Source organism: Chaetura pelagica, unplaced genomic scaffold, assembly GCF_000747805.2.
Source record: "Chaetura pelagica isolate M959 unplaced genomic scaffold, ChaPel_1.0 scaffold3, whole genome shotgun sequence".
Lineage (NCBI taxonomy): Eukaryota > Metazoa > Chordata > Aves > Apodiformes > Apodidae > Chaetura > Chaetura pelagica.
The window spans coordinates 15,002,817-15,021,263 of record NW_009952974.1 but is presented as its reverse complement, the minus strand read 5'-3'; the positions used below and the strand labels follow the sequence as shown (position 1 = coordinate 15,021,263).

Below are 18,447 nucleotides of genomic sequence, written 5' to 3'. Positions count from 1 at the left end.
TGTTATGCAGAGGAACACACATTTTTAAAACCTGTTTAAAAAATAAATAAATAAAGGCAAAACCATCCATCAAGTTACTGTTGAGTTTGCTTCAGTATATTAGAATAATCATAGGTGTTTCCATCTTTGCATCAAAATATTTGTTTAACACCATTTTATCTTTTAATTTCTACATGATGATGTAGTAATATGTGTTCCCCTGCAGCAATGACAAGAGTGTCAGCAAATTTCAAGCTTCAGTCTTACACGTTATGATCCAGCTCAGAAAAAAATGAGAAGTATCTTAATTATGTTTCCTACCACCAGAGACCATGCAGCAGAAGAGGAAGAATCCTTTCCATGGAACACATTGTGGTAATGATTCAGGTTTAACACTTGCTTAAAGGCCACCAGAGCAAGGGATGTAGCTGTATTCCAGCAAGAGGAAGCAAGACAGGCTGAGAAGGATCTAGCTTAGCCTTAGAAAAAAATGATGGTTTGTTGTTTGTTTTTTTTCTTTTAAGAATTCTGGGATTCGTTCCGAACACATGGTATATCTATGTGGACTATAGATAAGATTTGCTAGATAAATTTTCATATTACATAGGTCTGGCTTGTTGATATTAATTATTTATATTGCAGTCATTCTAGCAGAAACAAAAAGCAGCTTGAGTTTGCTAAGTCCTCATGATACCCACAAGAGTGTCCAAGAGCAATAGGGCTAGTGTAAAAATGGCTGTTTTCTATCCCACATAGATTCCTTCTCTACCATTTCTTGGCTCATTCTTTCTCATTCCTTGTGGCCACCAGATGAATCTGCAGCATCTCTTGCATCTGCTGTGTGGCAGTTAAGTCCCTCTGGCATCTGTGGTGCTTTGGCCACTGTCCCCATGATGATTGTGTTATGGCATCTGACGCTGTATCTTGCAGCCATAAGAGAAAAGTGTGTTGCAGTTGCAAGGACACCTGTTTGTCCTCTGCAGAATTTTCCCCCATATCTATGAATCATCACCTTATATTAAAGTACCTTCTCCCTACTCTTCTGACTCCTTATTTGTATTGCTAGTCCACAGAGTTTCTGGAGCTTGGGCACATTACAGTAATGTGAGTGCTAATCTAGTCCCTTTCCTCAGGAGCCAGACCTCTCTGTACTCCAAACACAAATGCACCTTGCCAGTAGTCCACAGGGGGTTTTGTTCATTTTTTTTGGTGGTGTTTCTTTGAAAACATAGTTTGTCATATCGTGTCTAAATGAATTATCTGCTTCCCTCTGCACCCTTTGTTTCTTGTAGAAAGGGCCTTTGGCTGTGATACAGCCTGGTAGGTACCATCTTGTTGACAGGATATCATTTGATTGAAATAAGCTTGTGGTTGTGGGGTGTGATGCTCTGTGAATAAAGGCTCTCAGTTAGAATTGCTTTTTGGTGTCACCTGCAAAGTCCTGGAAATCAAGAAGAAACACCTTGTAGGCAGATCATAAAAAGCAGATGTAACAGTTGGGCATTAAGACATGTTGGATGTCATCTTACTGTTGAATACATTAATAGTTAATAAAAATTATGTGATAGTAGGGATAATACTTTTTAAAAGTCAGAAGGCAAATTTTTGAAGTTTAGGCAGGTATTACCAAATGTTAGCTTTGCAAATTTGAATGAATCACTTATATTGTCAAAAAGAAAATTTGCAGAATAATCAATAGCATCAAATAAAAATCCACACACCTGTCATCATCTTTTGTCAAATGTTCTACAGTTTCCCTATAAATAAGACTATTTATATTGATTTTTTGGCTATGGAGGGTAGTGGAGCAGATAGGAGGTAATTAAAATCATAAATCTCAGGAACTTGTGAAAGTGATTTTCTGTTTTGTAGACAGAACTGACAAAATGATGAAATTTATTAGCTCCAACATGACAGAAATATTGCATGATTATAGGGTGCAGGGTTATAACATGCTGAAAGTTCTCTTCAAATAACAGCTATTTAACAAAGCTTTTAACTAAGTTTGGTTAGGTATTTGAAATGTGAGTTGGCTTCTTATGACATTACTGATCTTCTCAGCTTTTATTTTTTTCAATGTCCTTTTCAATTGAAATCTACCTAACTATTTGGAGCTATTAGGTTTTAGAAATCTGTTTAGAACAAAATTGAAAAAATAACATATAGCTTTGATATGCCAGATGTATGAACCCAGTTTCACAGATTTCTTCAATTACCTCTATTATTAATATAAAATGAGATAAACCTACATTTTTCAATACCATTTCCTAAATTATCACTTCATGTAATTTTTATTAAAGCTATGATTCCAGTCTAAACTACTCAAAATTTATATACTCCTCACATAAGTATGCATACTCTTACAGTATGGTTCTAACAGGTAGATGATGTGATCAAACATTTAGTAAACCAATTACTATTTTAAGAAAGGGAGCTTTATAGTTTAGTAGCTGCTGAGAATTGAAATGACAATATTCTATGGATCCATCAGTCTTGCTCAGTTAGATGCATTCTGTAGTAGGCTTACTGCCCCTGCAGCCATGTCAACAGAGCTCTCACAGGGATGCTTCACTAAATCACTCCTCCTTACTGCTAATCATGTTGCAATTATGGCCAGTCTAACTACTTCCACACTAAGAGCTTCATCTTCAAAAAACTTGGGGTTTTGTTTGTTTGTTTGTTTTTGTAGTTGAGACTATGTAGTTATGATGGAATTCTGTAGTTATCAGGAAGTCTGGAACTCACCTTGCCAGGATCCATGCTTTTACAAGATATTGCTTATCTTCCAGCACTACTTAGGCTTATTTTTATAGCTGCGATACAACTTCTGTGGATTTCAGTATCAGCTTGGGCAATTCAAGCTATTGACAATTTAGGATAAAAACTGGAATATTATGAGGATGTTTTAAGTATTCTGAAATAATTCTAAAATAAGGAAATTCTTTATTAATGATATGTCCCCCGGAATCAGAATCACCTTGATATATAGAAGTGGACAGGCACACAGGTGTTGAGCAGTGATCTTTCTACAATGTATGTTATGACTATATTTAGGACATGTTAGATTCTTTTTTTTAACTGAAAATTATGTAAAATTTGTTATGGTATGCAGGGAGAATTTATCTTTATAGATACTCCAAAGCAGAATAGACATTTTCAAGATTATTATATATCTATTAAGTCTTCCAGTTGTAAATTGTGTAAGTGGTTGAACTGTTACTGACAAAAGCTTTTGTAGTATTTTAAACAAAATATTTTTCATTGGAGTTTATAATTGTAGTGACATCGAATGAGATGGTGATTTGAGATAAAATTGCTGTTGAGAAGACTTCTCATCCAGGATTTAATTCCTGCTTTAAGAAGATGCAGTAGCAAGGGAAGAACAAATAGGAGCTCCAAGCCACGATGTTTGGTTCCATTTAGTTATGGCATTCACCTGGTGTGGCAGAGCTTAAGGCATGAACCTGGACTTCCCACAGGGATATTTCAGAGTCTCCCTTTATTTCTGTATTTCTCCTCCCTAATGTCGAACTGCTCTACATATATTTAATTTTACATGTGAATTGTCAAGCTGGATAATGTGGTAGCAGGTTTGAGAATTCAGCTTCAGTGTTGGCAGTCCAGTGGTCTTATTTCCATCAGGACCTCCCAAGGGACTACTTCAGCTCATCCTGAATAAACCTGAAAAAAATCTTCATCTCACACACATACATTCTGAACCATTAGATTTAGTCAAACATTGCACCAGATTGTCACTGAAGGGATCTGCTAGGTTAATATTTTGTCTCTTTATGTAGTAATAAGTTCAGTTAATTAGTCATTCACATCCCAAATGAATTCTAAAAGTCAGTCACTTGTGAACTGTCAAAATGAATAGTGCTGATGTCAAATATACCATCAATTATTGCTTCTGACAGGGATAATTTTCTGTAATCTTTTGTGCTGGAGTCTTACCTGAATTTCAAAGTTTTCTTAAGGGTAATACCATTATCAATGGATCTGTAGGAGCTGAATGTTTCCTGGGTTTCTGTATCCTTATATATGCCTATCTATACAGACATTTAAGTTTATGCAAAGTTAAGCCACTGAGGTTATTTGAAGCACTGTAATATACTAACAAAATTAACATTTGTTTAGAAAGCATGTTTACATCTAGAAGATGCAGATTTGCATTGCTTATGTTTTATTAGATGCAGTCTATTATGTAAGGTTAACATTTATAGTCTCACAGTTTAACATCCTGATGCTTACATTTCAAACTTAGTAATTTGGAGTTGAAAGTAGCGATTAATTTTACAATTTAAATAAAATGTAACATTTGGATTATTTGTGTGTTTTAATAAAATATCTTTTAAAGAGAGGAATATTTTGTTCTTTCTTACAACCAAGTCATTAATCCTTATTGCATGGAAGGCTTTATTAAAAAAAAAAAAAAAGGTATAATCGATTATGGTTTTTTAATTGCTACTTAAAGACTGTGAATGGAATTAAAAATAGATTTCTTAAACAGAGGACAAGCATCTTCCCAGCATTTTAAGGTGAAAGAATTTGAAAAGCTATGGGAGGAAACTGTATATTTATTTCTTAATGATATTGTTAATTATTTGCAACTGAATTCAAAATACAACTTTTCACTAAGCCATGATCTTCTAAAGATTTAGATGTATGTTTAGTACCTTAAAATATGCAATCCTATTCATCAAAAAGTAATGCCAGGAAAGTGCATGAACACTCTTGTGGGATTCAGCCTATCAGTACAAAGGAATTTTTTGCATTCTAGTATTTAATGTCACATTTATTGCAGCTTTAAGCTTTTCCTGTTCATTACATCTTAATAAGCAGTACTTGACTGCTTTCTATACTTCCTAATAAATAGAAGGATTCCATTTAAAAATGTTGTAATATGTGTACATTGAGCTAGTAGGCCATAGTCAGGTTTAGAACAAAGGAGAATTTAGATTTTCCTTTAGATAGGGTATAATTTAATATTCAAAAAAATATTCTACTTTTTCAAAAAGTTTTCTTCTTAACCTAGTAAGCATTTCATTTGAAGATTATAATAATAGTAGTTTAATGGTGACGTTTATTTAGATTATATAAACAATACATTCAAATTAATATTTTTGAAATAAAGAATTCAGTGTTCCATTAAAACTGAATTGTGGCACAGATAAATTATTTCACTGTAAAATCAATTTGTCCCTGTGGCAAATGCAGGCCTTTACACTGGAATAAATTATTTTGCAATTTAAAAACCTCACAGTACATGAACACAGAGAGATTCATTAACATCACATATTTTTATTTTGGCTTTTCCTAACTTCTATTTTCTCAAATATTCTTTTGATGATACAGAATTTGCATGAATTAGTTGTACTTAGTTTAGTTAGCATTAATGATGATAAAAAGTACATTCAGCATCAATTTAAAATATTGCATGCCTAGCATATTTACTCTTAATTTAATTGTATATTTTACTGAAGTGTTACATTAAAACTGCTAAGTTATCTTTATTTTATATATGTGACTTTTAAACATGATGTGTACAGAACTTCCTTTGGATTATCAGAGTAAATGAAAATAAATGTTCACCTTCTTGCCTTAAAAATGAAAATTTTATATGTCATGGCTATTTCAAAGGTATGTTTAATATTTCAATTATGTATGTTACAAAGCTCATAACCTTTACTATATTGCTGATTGTGTGTCAAGTTTTAAAAGGGACTTGGAGCAAATATGTTTGCTTTTAATATGGTACTTGTGAAAATATTTTATAAAACAAGGGTTATTAATGATCAGGACATTAATAATCAAAATAATGGGTACCAGTAATAATCAGAACTTGCATTCCAATTTCAGATTCCCACAGCCATCCTTTTTTTCTTTTGCTTACTATGACTCCAGAGAACTCCAATGGTATTTGTAACATGGTGATAGAGAACACAGTTCTGCTATATTGCATTTCAGCTACCAAAAGGCAACTGAGTCAAATGATTTATCACACGGTGGATAATAAGAGAATTCTGAACTTCAGCTATATCTGAAAGGATTAGAAAATAGTGCTGTTGTGGCTAGGAAGCATTGCTTCAGTACCTCAAGAAAAGCTCCTCTAACTTCATACTTGAAAAGAGCATATGTGTTTCTGCTTACAGACCAGAAATGAGTTGAAAGAGCCTGAATACTAAAGGTTTAACAAAATCCAGCCACTGGAAGTTGAAGCTAGACAAATTTGGTGTAGAACTAAGTGGTGTGTACTGAAATGAAGCACTAAAACAATTTATCAAAGTAGATTTTCCATTCCTAGTTGTTTTAAAATCAAGGCTAGACAAGTTTTTTCACCAAAGGAAAATGAACTAGTTTAAACAGTTTTGGACAAGGCTGGTGTTTTCAGAAGCCCTACTTAGATGGTCATAATTATCCCTTTTGGCCTTATAATGTATAACTACGAATTTGATAACATCATAGTAATTACAAAACTTAAAACAAAAGTAAGTTCATTCAGCACATTTCCATGAGGCTTTGCTTTTGTTTATGGAAATCTTAATTTTAATTCTGCCTGGACTTGTTTGTTCTCAACAGGTTTCATGTACACTATATGAGGATTGAATGAAGGGAATCAAAGACTGTAGTAGGTTATTACTGATATTGCAGGCATTATTATTGCAAATATCAGCAGAAAGGCTTATTATCAAGGAATTGACTTACTAAGTCTTTCTCTTGAGTGCACTTATGTCTCTTATTTTATAGCTTTGGCCTCAGGCAGCATATGATCCTATCAACAGCACACATATGCGCAGAGCATAGAGTTCAAATATTTAAAGGGACATCATCAACTTGAGGATGCTTGAGTGGAAAATCTTCTACTTGCTATTATTTAAAGTTAAAAGTGTTGAAAGAGAAAGGATATATATATGTATATACACGTCAATTTTAGCTTCACTTTTTGTACACTGTAATGTGTGAGTAGTTTATTTGATTTTGTTGGTGGTGAACACTCCTTTCAGTGCATCATGTAGCAACAACAAAGCTTAAGGCAAAACCCAACAAGGGTGGAGGAAGACAGGGTGAGACACCTGTGGCTGTGTAAGGCCAACAACATAACATGGCTGTGCTTCTCTGTTCACATTCAGAAGTGAAGAGGTCCAACCCCAGAAGTTGACAAGTGTCCCTTTAAGTAGTGGTCGTAGTAGTAGCGTTATAGCTGTTCATTTGTTTCTTTATAATCCTTAATTTGTGTTTGTACACGTGTTAATATTTGACAGTTTTTTAAATCAAGAAATAGTTTAACTATTTTTAATTGATGAGTAGGCTTTGAAAAAATGTGGGGTTTTTAAATCTAAATTTCAAAGGAATTCAAAGTAAAATTCACCTAGTAGCCTTTCTTACTGAATGTTTGCTGTCTGAATCACGAAAAGAAGCAGCCACAACACGTCACACACACTATCATTTGGATGTGGAAAGCACCGTGTTTCACAGGGTGTGTAATCCCTGATAAAGCTTCACTGTGTATGAACTTCACTCTAGTGGCAGCTCTGCATCAGTTTGAATAGTGCATATATATTTTTGTGAGGACTCCAGCACACTGTCTATTCTCTTTTCTGGTCCAGCTGTTTCTACTTTTCACATAAACTCCACCATATGATAAAACTGTTAGTACATGCTGTCCCAAGCTGATTGTATCATAATGTCTATTTCTGCTGATCTTAAAATTATTTTTCTTGTTATGGCAGCACTCCTTATGGAGTTCAAACATCTTAGATGTTATAGTTGCTTTTTATAAAAAGCATGTGACTTGTTTCATAGCTCGCTTCATTTAATACAGTGAACTAAATAAAATAGTCCTAATCAAGTGAAGAGAGAGAATGTGATTTTGCATGAACACAGTAGACGTTTACTTGCACTGATGTTCTTATATACCAGGTGCAAAGGTGTGGTCATCTGGTTACATGAAGCATGCTTTCTCTGAGTGTTTTGCTTTGACATAAACTACAATATTAACTTTCTTAGTTAATATGTAACCTTCAATAGGGGCACCTAGTAGTATGTCTGAAATATTTTAATTATGTTTGGAAATCCTACTAACGCAAAGCTATTGCTGAGTAGTATCACATTATGAAAATAGACTCTATTTTGTATAAAATCATGTGTCTTACCCATTTTTTGGTAAATTAATTTCTTAAGATGTAAAGACAATGTTTAAATTCATTAACTGAAATTTCTTATATTAAGCATATAGCTCTTATAGTTTTGCACCTGACAAAGTAGGGTGATTTGTCAAGGCATCTAGTTGTGTAGAGTCAGGAACAATAGTGGGGACTCAAAATCACTGAACAAATGGGCATTTATTTATGTGTCTAGCTTTAGTTATGTAAGTTCAGAAATACTGACGTAGATTCTGAAGATAGTTTTAAGACTAAGGTGAAGTAAACTTCACATTTTCAGCACATATTTCTGCTGTCCTGTTTGAGCAGGCCAAGAAGAGTACATCATAAATACAGCACCTTAGCAAAAAAATTTAAAAATAAAATAAAATTTAAAAAAAGTTAAAAATATAATAAACAGGAGTTCCTCTCATTCCTGTCCTTCAGGTTCCAGTTTTCTTAGTCTTTGGAAAGAATATTCAAGGCAATTTATAAAACAGTCAAGACTGATAAGTATTTACTTTTCTGTATTTGACTTGGGTCTACTGAAGTTTATCTGTATGGTGTTTCTTATTTTTAACCTTTCTTGCTTGATCTAATAGTGAAGTGATAATGTCATTAATGCGTGTTTCAATTAATACGTGTTTGTGTAATGATGAAAATACATTATGACTTTTGTATTAGATCAAACAATAGGAAAACAGATTATTTAATCTTGTTATAGCACGGTACATGTTTCTGTCTATAAGCAGTAAAGACTAGGGAATAGTACATAGAAACTGAGTAGCTTCTTTCTCAATTGGATGTGTTTACATTTGTGTAATCTTTAAATCTTGAAGCACCGTGGAAGCAAAGAATTTTGATTCTCTTTTCCAGCTACTGTAAACATGTACCATTCATTTAAATCCTGCTGTTTGGATATATCAGAACTTATATCTAGGAAAACTGTTAGTATAAAGCTACTAAAATTTCCTAGGAGGAATAACATGGTGCCTACTATTGAAAGTGTCACGTTTCTGCCTGTCATCAATTGTGTTACATAGAAGTACAGAAAAAGTGAGCCTGATTTGTTCTCCTTTGTAGAGCCAGGCCGAGGCCCACTACAAAGGAAGTAAACATGCCAAGAAGGTCAAAGCACTAGAGGCAACGAAAAATAAACCCAAAGTTGGTTCTTCCAAGGACAGCGCAAAGACTAACACAAGCTGCTCCACCACGCCAGTCACAGCCAACATCTCTGACAAATCAGGTCAATGAAAACTTTTTATTCTATACATTTTTTTTTATTTTCTCCATTTTTTTTTGTGTTTGTAAGAAAATCTGATTGCCTGACAGTGATCAATGGCTTCTGTTTTCTGAGCTATTTACTGTGCTTTCTTGTACAGAATTGATTGGTTTTGTTATTATTGAAGTGTTTTTTCACATGTATGAAATATCTGGTGTTCCTGAATGCTAAAGTCTATTTCTTTCTTGAACTTGTGAAATTTACTCTTAATAGAATGGATGTTCATACAACAATAGTAATGGATGAATATGGGTGGAGGGACAAGTCTGAGCTGCACATATCTAGCTGAAGCACAATAAACTTGTAAGCAATTTTTTCCCTTTCTGGATAGGTTAATATTGCTCAAACAGGAAAACACACTTACAGAAATGAAATTAAGCCTCATGGCATGGGTATTTCCTGACTCTCACAGCTCATTTGTGCTTCAACATCACTTTTTTTTTTCTTTATTAGTAATATGAGGAAGATCAGTTGCACTAATTGCAGTGGAGTTGCTGGAGTCTCTTTCTGCTCTATCAGTGGTGTGTTACTGAATTAAACACGAGACTTTGCTAAACTTGATGACAGTCTGAAATACTGTATTTGTTACCCAGGAGAAAGAACCTACTGTGGGTTACCCAACTGTTGGTCTAATAGACTGCTTCTGATGAATTTGCTTCTGCCTTGGTAGCCATTTATTATTCTCTTCACCAGAGCTGAGCTTGACTCAGATGCCATAAGGTGAATGATAGACAATTTTCTGACACACAGACCAAAATAAACAAATCTGTATCAGTGGGTATTTGTCTTTTTGCTCCCTTCACAGTAGCACCAAAATTGTATTTGGGTTATGAGTCCCAGATTTTGGGTTTATTCACTTAGCAATCACATTTTGAGAGATAACAAGAATCCAAGTAGCATCTTCAGGTAACTGAACCACGTTACTATGAAACAGTAGCAAACTACCATTGATCTAAATAAAACATGGATTATCAAATGGAGGCTTAAAATAGTTGATAAATATTTTACTCTTTAAAGTATTAAAAAGAGCTTTGGTTAAAATAGCTTACTGCTCCAGGTGTACACTGTAAGAACAGAGACAGTTGCTTAAGTAAGATCTCAGTTAAAACTTCACAGGATTTAACATGTTAAGAATGCATTCTGTGATAATGTAGTTGTGTAATACCCTCCCCTGACTATGCCGAAGGCTAAGGACCAAATAACAAAAGTGTCAGCATCTTTCACAAACTCTATTATCTCTTCTGTAAGTCTGGATCTGTCTTGTGTTTCCTTTGCCAGACTATGAGATCTGTACCTGACTAAGTTTACTTTGTTCAATGTACCTAAAATAATTCAAACCTATCTACATTTGGGTTTTTGGTAAAATAATCTCACGAATGACAAGGGAAACCTGCTCTAGATATTTTTTAATTGCCCCTGTTTTGATAGCGTGTTGTTTTATGCTATTAGTTACTCTACACAAATTAGATAATTACCATCTGTGTCTGCTGGATTATACCATTGCAAGTGTGTACATTAAAAATAAATCACAGTGGCAGTTTAGTTAAATATTCCTGTTAGAACTGTGGGATACTCTGTGAAGGGGAGGCTTCTCAGACCCTGTTACTGCTTCATAGGAGATTGTGAGTGGGATGTTTGATAGGACCTGAACCTGGAGTGGCAAGTTTTCCATGTATGCAGGGAATGCTGGTTGCAGAGGAGGGGAACGGCTTGGAGATTGGGGTTTTTACCAAGCTACGGACTTGAAATCAAACCATAATTTTGTTCAGCTACACTTTCCCTTAGAGAAGCTATTGTTCATCTGTTCTTTAACGTATGTTTAGCTCTTTAACATAATGCTTATTGCAGCCAGAGTAATCACTGTGTTGCATCTCGGAATCAGTGGTGGGATTTTTTTGCCTTGGACCAAATTAACTTATACCATTTTTTTCTGAATATTTTAACACAGCTTTCACGCTCTAGAAATGGATATTGTTACACATTAAGTGTATGGGTATATTCCTGTTTTCTTAAAAAGATGTTTATTACTGAGAGTTTCAGCTCATGTATGTATTTGTGGTCTTGTTTTTTTTATCCAGACTTCCTGACAAAATGAGACTCGTGGTCACATCATCTATCTGTATCTCTGTTATTCTCTGGCCCTGACTTCACAACCACAATTTTGATTGTTTTACCTAATGTGAAAATATTCTTTAGATTAATTTTAATGAAGTTCCTATTAGTTTGATGAATATTGGCACCTGGGTAGAAGAGAAGCCTTAACTTATGGTCCATCCTGAGAGATGCCGCTGTGTGAGCTCTGTTTTGCTCGACTGCTGACCAGACATGCACTATATTTGCCTTCAGAACAGGCGATTTGAGAGTGTGTATTGTGGTGTAGGTCTGAAAAAATTGCATTAGAAGGACATAAGTTAGGGACTAAGAAGAATCAATAAAGGGAATTAAATTTCACTACTTGTGGAGCTGATTAACCACTGTACTTTGGAGGATTACTAAATTCCTAAGAAATGTTTGTCTAGAAATGAGTAATTCCTGGTGTGCTTTTCTTGAGCAGCGAAGAGAAAAATGAAAGCTAAACAGAGAAGACAGTTTTAAGTTCCTGTGTTACATTGTTACCCACTGTACTTCCCCTGGTATTAGTGCAGAATGGGTAGAGTATTAGAGTAAACTGATGAACTGAATTGACTCTACAGCTGCTCCTTTCAACTTGAGAAGTATGGCTGCTGATAGAGCTGCAAAAGTTAGATTAACTTCTAGATTAATTTAAGGTCCTTAAGGTCTTGTGGGAAGTTTCCAGAAGAATGTGGGCTCCTGCAGACAAAAGTGGCCTCAGCTGACTCTGGAATTCCATTTGAGCACAGTGATGCCCCACTTGTGAGAGTGGTCTTGACTGCTGATGTTATTAATACATTATGACTCAGAAATTCCCTTTGTAACTTGATCATCAGCAAACATGTAACAATAAAGCCACAGTGTAGTAATGCTGAGTTGGTTGCAACCTCAGGTAAATGGATATTGATGGGTTGGATTGCACAAGTTTTGCATCCTAACACAATTAGTCTATGATATGATCTTATTTCCCATGTGCACAACTCTTCACCATTTAGAAATGCTTGTTTATTGGTCCTTGTAAGGACTACAGTCCCATCTTGTTCACTGTTTCTGCAGACAGAAGACAGTGCCACAGATCATGTGTGACCAGGTGATTGTTTCTGCAGCTTTCATTGTGTCATGTCTGCTTCTGCTGAGTATTTGCAGATTGCACGTGTCCACAGGGGACCCTTTCATAGCCTGTCTCCCACATAGTTCCTCTAGCCACTCAGAAAAAGTCTAGTAAAGGCTACAGAATAGTTTCATATGTTAGAAAATCAGTACTGTGACACTGAGAGCTTTTTTCAGCTGCTTTGAGATGCGGTTACAGAGCAGCAGTGCTAAAAGCACTGGGAGCTGCTCTTTCATGTGGGGCAAAGATTCCCTCCTCTCCCTATGGAAGCCCAGGATTTTCAGGGTGGCTTCACAATGAAGTAAATACATATGTATGGTATGTATGTTTGGCGTTGCTTTAGAAAAGGGCAGAGGGAGCAACCAGTACATAACACAGTTTTGAATATTTAGACTGTGTTTTAATTATAGCTCTGAGAATGCAATAGAAGATGGTGTCTGTGATCCCGACTTAGCATAGTATAGATGCTTACAGTGATGAGTCCTTTAGGAATGCACATGATAATGACTAGATTGAAATGTCAGTTTACTTCTCAAGCAAAGTGAAATTCTTTTACCATATTTCCAAATTAAAAAAGAAAAAAATTCAAAATTAAGAAGACACATCATGTGGTATCACCTTCTTTGCATTTTGCTTTGATATAAAAATCAAGAAGTAAATGCCACTGTTTTTACTACTGAGAAACTTTAAAACCAGATTTCAGATTATAAAAGGTCATTGTTTTTCTGTCTTCGATCCATTCAGTAGGTGCACTATTTCCCTTGTGCCAGTAAGATCTGTTTGTGAAATTATAGTTCTAGGCATTTCAAGTTCAGTCCTCTTTCAAAAAAAGTCAGAAGGCTCTGCTACTTGGGACTTAGTAGGTACAGGTAAACCCTTTGGATGCTCTATGAAAACTCCTTTTTCTCCAGCTTATAGAGGGATAAGCAACATTATATGCCTAACTGCCAAATTCTAGACCCTGTTTCAAATCCTGAGCCCTCTTACTACTGCTTTGTTCTGTAGCCATGTGTGAGGGCAGAGTAACAAGCTGTTCATTGAGTCATGGTGATGATATTCCAGTTTATGAGCAGTCCTGTGCTGATCTCCTGTGTATGGCAGGAAAGGGATGCAACTGGTAGGAGGCCTGCCAGCTTCTCAATACTAAGTGGGCCCTGTAAGAGTCATTTCAGTCATTACAGCTGTAAAACTAAAATCAACTGGAGGTGGTTCTGAAGAGTTTTGTGGTGCTAGAGTGCAATGCTCTATCTGATACTGAATGAGCTAGCTCACATCTTGAAAGCAGCCTAAATATAATGATGGTCCTCATAAATGCCACTTGACATCACAGAGACATATGGTAATTAGTTGGCCTGTTAGACAGGACTGGCAGCTCCAAGCTTTATCAGACTTAGAAAGTTGATCTTGAGGTCTTGTCTGGGGTGTTTAGTTCATTAAGGCCTTTCTGTCAGTGCTTTGACAACAAAATTGAGTGTTCTCTTACCTTTATTTCTAAAGTGGAGTGCAACATGTTAAATCATATTTGCTTAGGAAGACTACAATGGGTTGGATTTCTCCAGTGTCCCAATTACCAGTGCTGTTTATTCATCATCTACCAATGAGGTGTAATGTCCCAAGGGAAGACAGTTCATATTTCACAAGTCCACCATCAAGGCACTCCCTTAGCCATATTGCTTTCATTGCTTATTTTAAAAATCTTTCTGTCAGTACTTACATTTTAAACTTTTCCACATGCATTGATGTACTGGGAGTAATCCTAAAACCACTACTAGTTGTCTTAAGAAAGTCCCATTTCACCTTAGCACTCATTTCCATTTATCATCTTTTTTTTTTCTAAAGGTAATGCTTGTTTACATAGCTCAAATAAACTTTTTATTAGGTATTTCTTCAGAAATAACTAGAAGATAGGGACATGTAGGCTCCACAGCTGTACTGTGGTGTATCTGTTCTGGGGAATTCTAGGTTATTTGTCATACAGAGATCATTGTAAGAACCTCAAAGTTTAGGTTGTTTCTACGGCATTTCTTCTTCAATCTTTAATTGTTTGTAATGTACTAAAGTCCTCTAAGCCTCTAAATATGTTATGACAAAGTTGAACTTTGAAGATAGGGCAGGGAGAGAAAAAAGCTGTAGGAGAGGAACATGACAAGGACATCTTTGGCTTGCTGCCCCCCAGTGTCAAGGAGCCATATTTAGATGTTCTGGCTCAAAGGTGCTTGTTATTATGTCTAGCCTCCATGAAAAGCTACTGATGAGCCTCTTGAGAGTACAAGCTGGTCTAGTGGCAGCTTCCACATGATCAATAATGTGACTTGATTTGGTTGGGTTTTTTTCTAAATGTAATTTTTTTACTCATACTTATCACTGTTTTTGTAACAAAAACACAAGCAGTATTTAGAGCACAAGGAGAAATGGATGTTGCTAGGGAATGGCAGATGACTGCAAGACCAAGAAGTTGGTGAGTTGGTTTTGATACAGAATTGTTCAGAGAATCTGAATCAAAAACAAAAGGAAAATTAGCAGTGGCTGGCATATCAGGCATTTAAATGGATCATTTGAAAGATCTTCCTTTATCATCCTTCTGCCTTAATCCACAGCTGTTACATTACTGACATAGTATGAGAAATATGCTGCATTACCCATAGCATAATAATTACAGTTATGAACAATAGATTACATAATATTTCCTTATTACTTGTTTTCAAGGAGAGCAAAATATTTTAGTGTCTTTTAGACAAGTTATATTTACAATACAATTTATTGGTCAAAATTATGAGGGCATGACTAAATACTCATAGTCCTCAGGCAAACCTGCTGCAGAAATCAGTGAGAATGAACGATTATAGATGTCATTTAACTGAAATGGAAGGTTTTATAGCTGACTGCAGTAGCAGTTGTGCCTGGGCAAGTACCAAGTAAGTAGTTCAGATACAGACCCATGAGAATGTACTTTCATGCAGATTGCCAGTTCTTCTTGAGTCATTTGTTTAGATAGCCATAATTTTTTTGTTGATTTCCAAAGCACCTTTGCATCCATGGGTAGAATCTTAATTTTTTTTTTTTTTTTTTTTCTCTCCACAAATGCACAAATAGCAAGTGAAATGTGTTTCTAGTAGTATATTTCAGATTCATAGATGGAGGAAGCAGTGGTGTTTTTTATAGTTGAAGAGATGAAACAAGACATTTTTAAGCAGAAATGAGGGATGTCTGGGCAGAATACAGTATGTTTGTTGTACTCTTTTAATGTTATTTTTCTAAGCATTTGTACATTTTTAAAATGTTAAAGAGACAATGCAGTATTACAGGAAGTTTGCATTCCAGGACCTCTCAAGTGTGGCAGAGTCTGTAATGGGAGTATAAAAAATTTACAAAATAATAGATGTCTGCTGTCAGAAAGTGATAAGTTTAAACAACAAAAACATTTACTTTAACACAAATGAGTCATATTTTGTAGCATCAGAATTTATATTATGTTCCAAATTTTCCCAAACTGAATTGTAATTTTCCAGGTCTCAAATTTTTCCATTCCAGTCAATACAGAATGACATAGCTCAGAAAAGATGAAAGATAAGGTAGATTTAAGATAAATTTGCCTAGACATACAGCAACAGGACCCAGGAAGACTAAGGTGTTAGATAGTATCTGTTCATGGATACTTGTTAAATTAACATCCATCACAGTTAGCTGAGTAGTGTTGTGTCCCCTGATTAGATCCACCTATTTTACAGTTGCAGAATTGTGTGTACTGAATATTTTCTAATTCTCATTGGTCTGCTTTCACAAAAATTAAACCTATACAAGATTTCAAAATCAAACCTTTGTTAAATTACATCTTTAATCTGATCAGTTGCAAACAGTTCTGTACTCTGAAAAAAACAACCAGTTCTTTTATAAAAAAGCTTTCTGGAGTCTTCAGCATGCCAGATCACAAATACGTTGTCTAAGAAATCAAATATCAACATCGCTGTTGTTTCATAGCCAAACAAGCAATACTTCTGAAACCAAAAAAGATACTTTGGCTCAGCCTGTTGCAGAGTACGGATGCAGCTAATCAAATGATCAGTCTAGCTAGAGAGCTCAGTTAATACTGCAGGGCTATCCAGACATTTCCTGGTGTAGTTTCAGTATGTCAAGAAAATATGTTTTAGCTCATTTCAGTGCATTTGTGTTTGAGATGAAAAGCTTTATAAGGCCTCCATTACAGCTTCCATTTGTTTCTCATCTTTGTATAGAAACAAAATTGGTTTTCTTTAGAATGTGTCAAACAGATTTATTTCATGTAAAAACCTTTCATTACAGAAAACCTAGCTGTTTTTCAGACAGGCCTGAAGTACAAGAAAAAATTTACAAAAACGAAAGGCAATCAAAGGGTTAGTAGATACACTGCACTGCCTGACTTGCAAGTAGGTTTGCAGTGGAATTTATCTAGAACAGAGCCCTACGGGTTTTTCAGCCTCATTTCTCAGTAGATTGCACAACTGGCGAGAAAGTAGGTGTTTTGTCTGACAGCCATTAGAGTCTTATTATTCAGCAAGTGTGGAGGTAAAACAAGAAAGATTTTGAAATCCCTTAGCAAAGTTAGCTAACTCTGTCTTAATGAGTGTCAAGAAATACTCTAACGCTCTTTGTTGGTTTTGAGTGATGCCAAGATACAGGACAGAGTGCTTACAAATGCTGTAAAGGTTGTGACCACTAGTGATTTAATTGCTTTCCTGCTATTGCCTTTATGGCATAGAAAAAGATGATTAATCATGTAAGTGCATGTTTTATTCCTTTGTAGCAGTGTGAGCCAGGAGAAAATAAGACTTTCTGTGAAGAACAATGTTTTGAAACCTGCTTTTCTTACTGGAGCTATTGTCTGCCTCTCTATTCAGTGGCTTTCCTACAAAAATATTGAAGGATATAATATGTTGAAGTCAAGCATTGGAACAGGATGCCCAGGAAAGTGGATGAGTCACCATCCCTAGTGGTATTAAATTATATGTAGCATAGGTGCTTAGGGATATGGTTTAGTGATGGACTTGGCAGTGCTATGTTACTGGTTGGACGTGGTGATCTTAAAGGTCTTTTCAACCAAAATTATTCTATTATTCTAAGGAGGCCTTTCTTGTCCTTCTAATTTAGTCATTGATCATCTTTTCCCTCTGTGTTTCAGGACAAAGGGTTACATGGCAACTGTTGTTTTCAATATGATGACTTGTGCATTCTCTCTGCCTCAGACATTTGTCCCAAGGTAGATCTCAGTGTCTGTTTAGGCAGTCCTTCAAGTACAGTGTGACTAAATACATTTTCCTCACCTTGTTTTTTTTTTATAAAGTCTTCTTAACATCTCTCTTAATTACTTACTTCATTACAACCCAGGCTTGTAATCTCTTTGACTGTGATCTGTTTATTTTTTTGTTTGTTTTAAATACTGCAAATTTTGTTACAACATTTTTGTGGTACAGCTAAAGCTGCTGGTTTTTCTCTCTCCAAATTCTTTGTCTTTCACTTTCAAAGTCCTTTGTACCTATGTATGTCCTTTCATAATGTGCTTCCAAGATGTTGACTTGCACCTACTACCCATCAGCCATTAAAACCAGCTTCCCAAACAGCTTCCTGCTGTTCCTGGTTGTATTTTTGAAGAGCTCCCTGCAAACAGCTGCCAGACTTAATTCTGTTACTCTGGCCTCTGAAAATTTCTCTTTCTCTGTGATGAATTGAAAAAAGCTCGTGAGAGGCTTGACTGCTACACCAGTGCCTGTGTTGGTGACCAGTTGTTCTGTCACTTTTGTTACTTCATACCTGTCTGTCTGCAGCTGTCTCTGCTCTTAAACTTAAAA

The 18,447-nt window shown here is 35.4% G+C and overlaps 1 protein-coding gene across 1 annotated transcript in view; it reads left to right on the top strand.

The window, feature by feature from the left end:
• Nucleotides 1-18,447, top strand: part of ZNF385B (zinc finger protein 385B) — a 134,152-nt gene that overhangs the window by 104,836 nt on the left and 10,869 nt on the right. Inside the window, exon 4 of the mRNA XM_009996188.1 lies at nucleotides 9,204-9,366. Within this exon, the coding sequence (XP_009994490.1) occupies nucleotides 9,204-9,366 (163 nt within the window). The remainder of the gene's footprint in view (nucleotides 1-9,203; nucleotides 9,367-18,447) is intronic.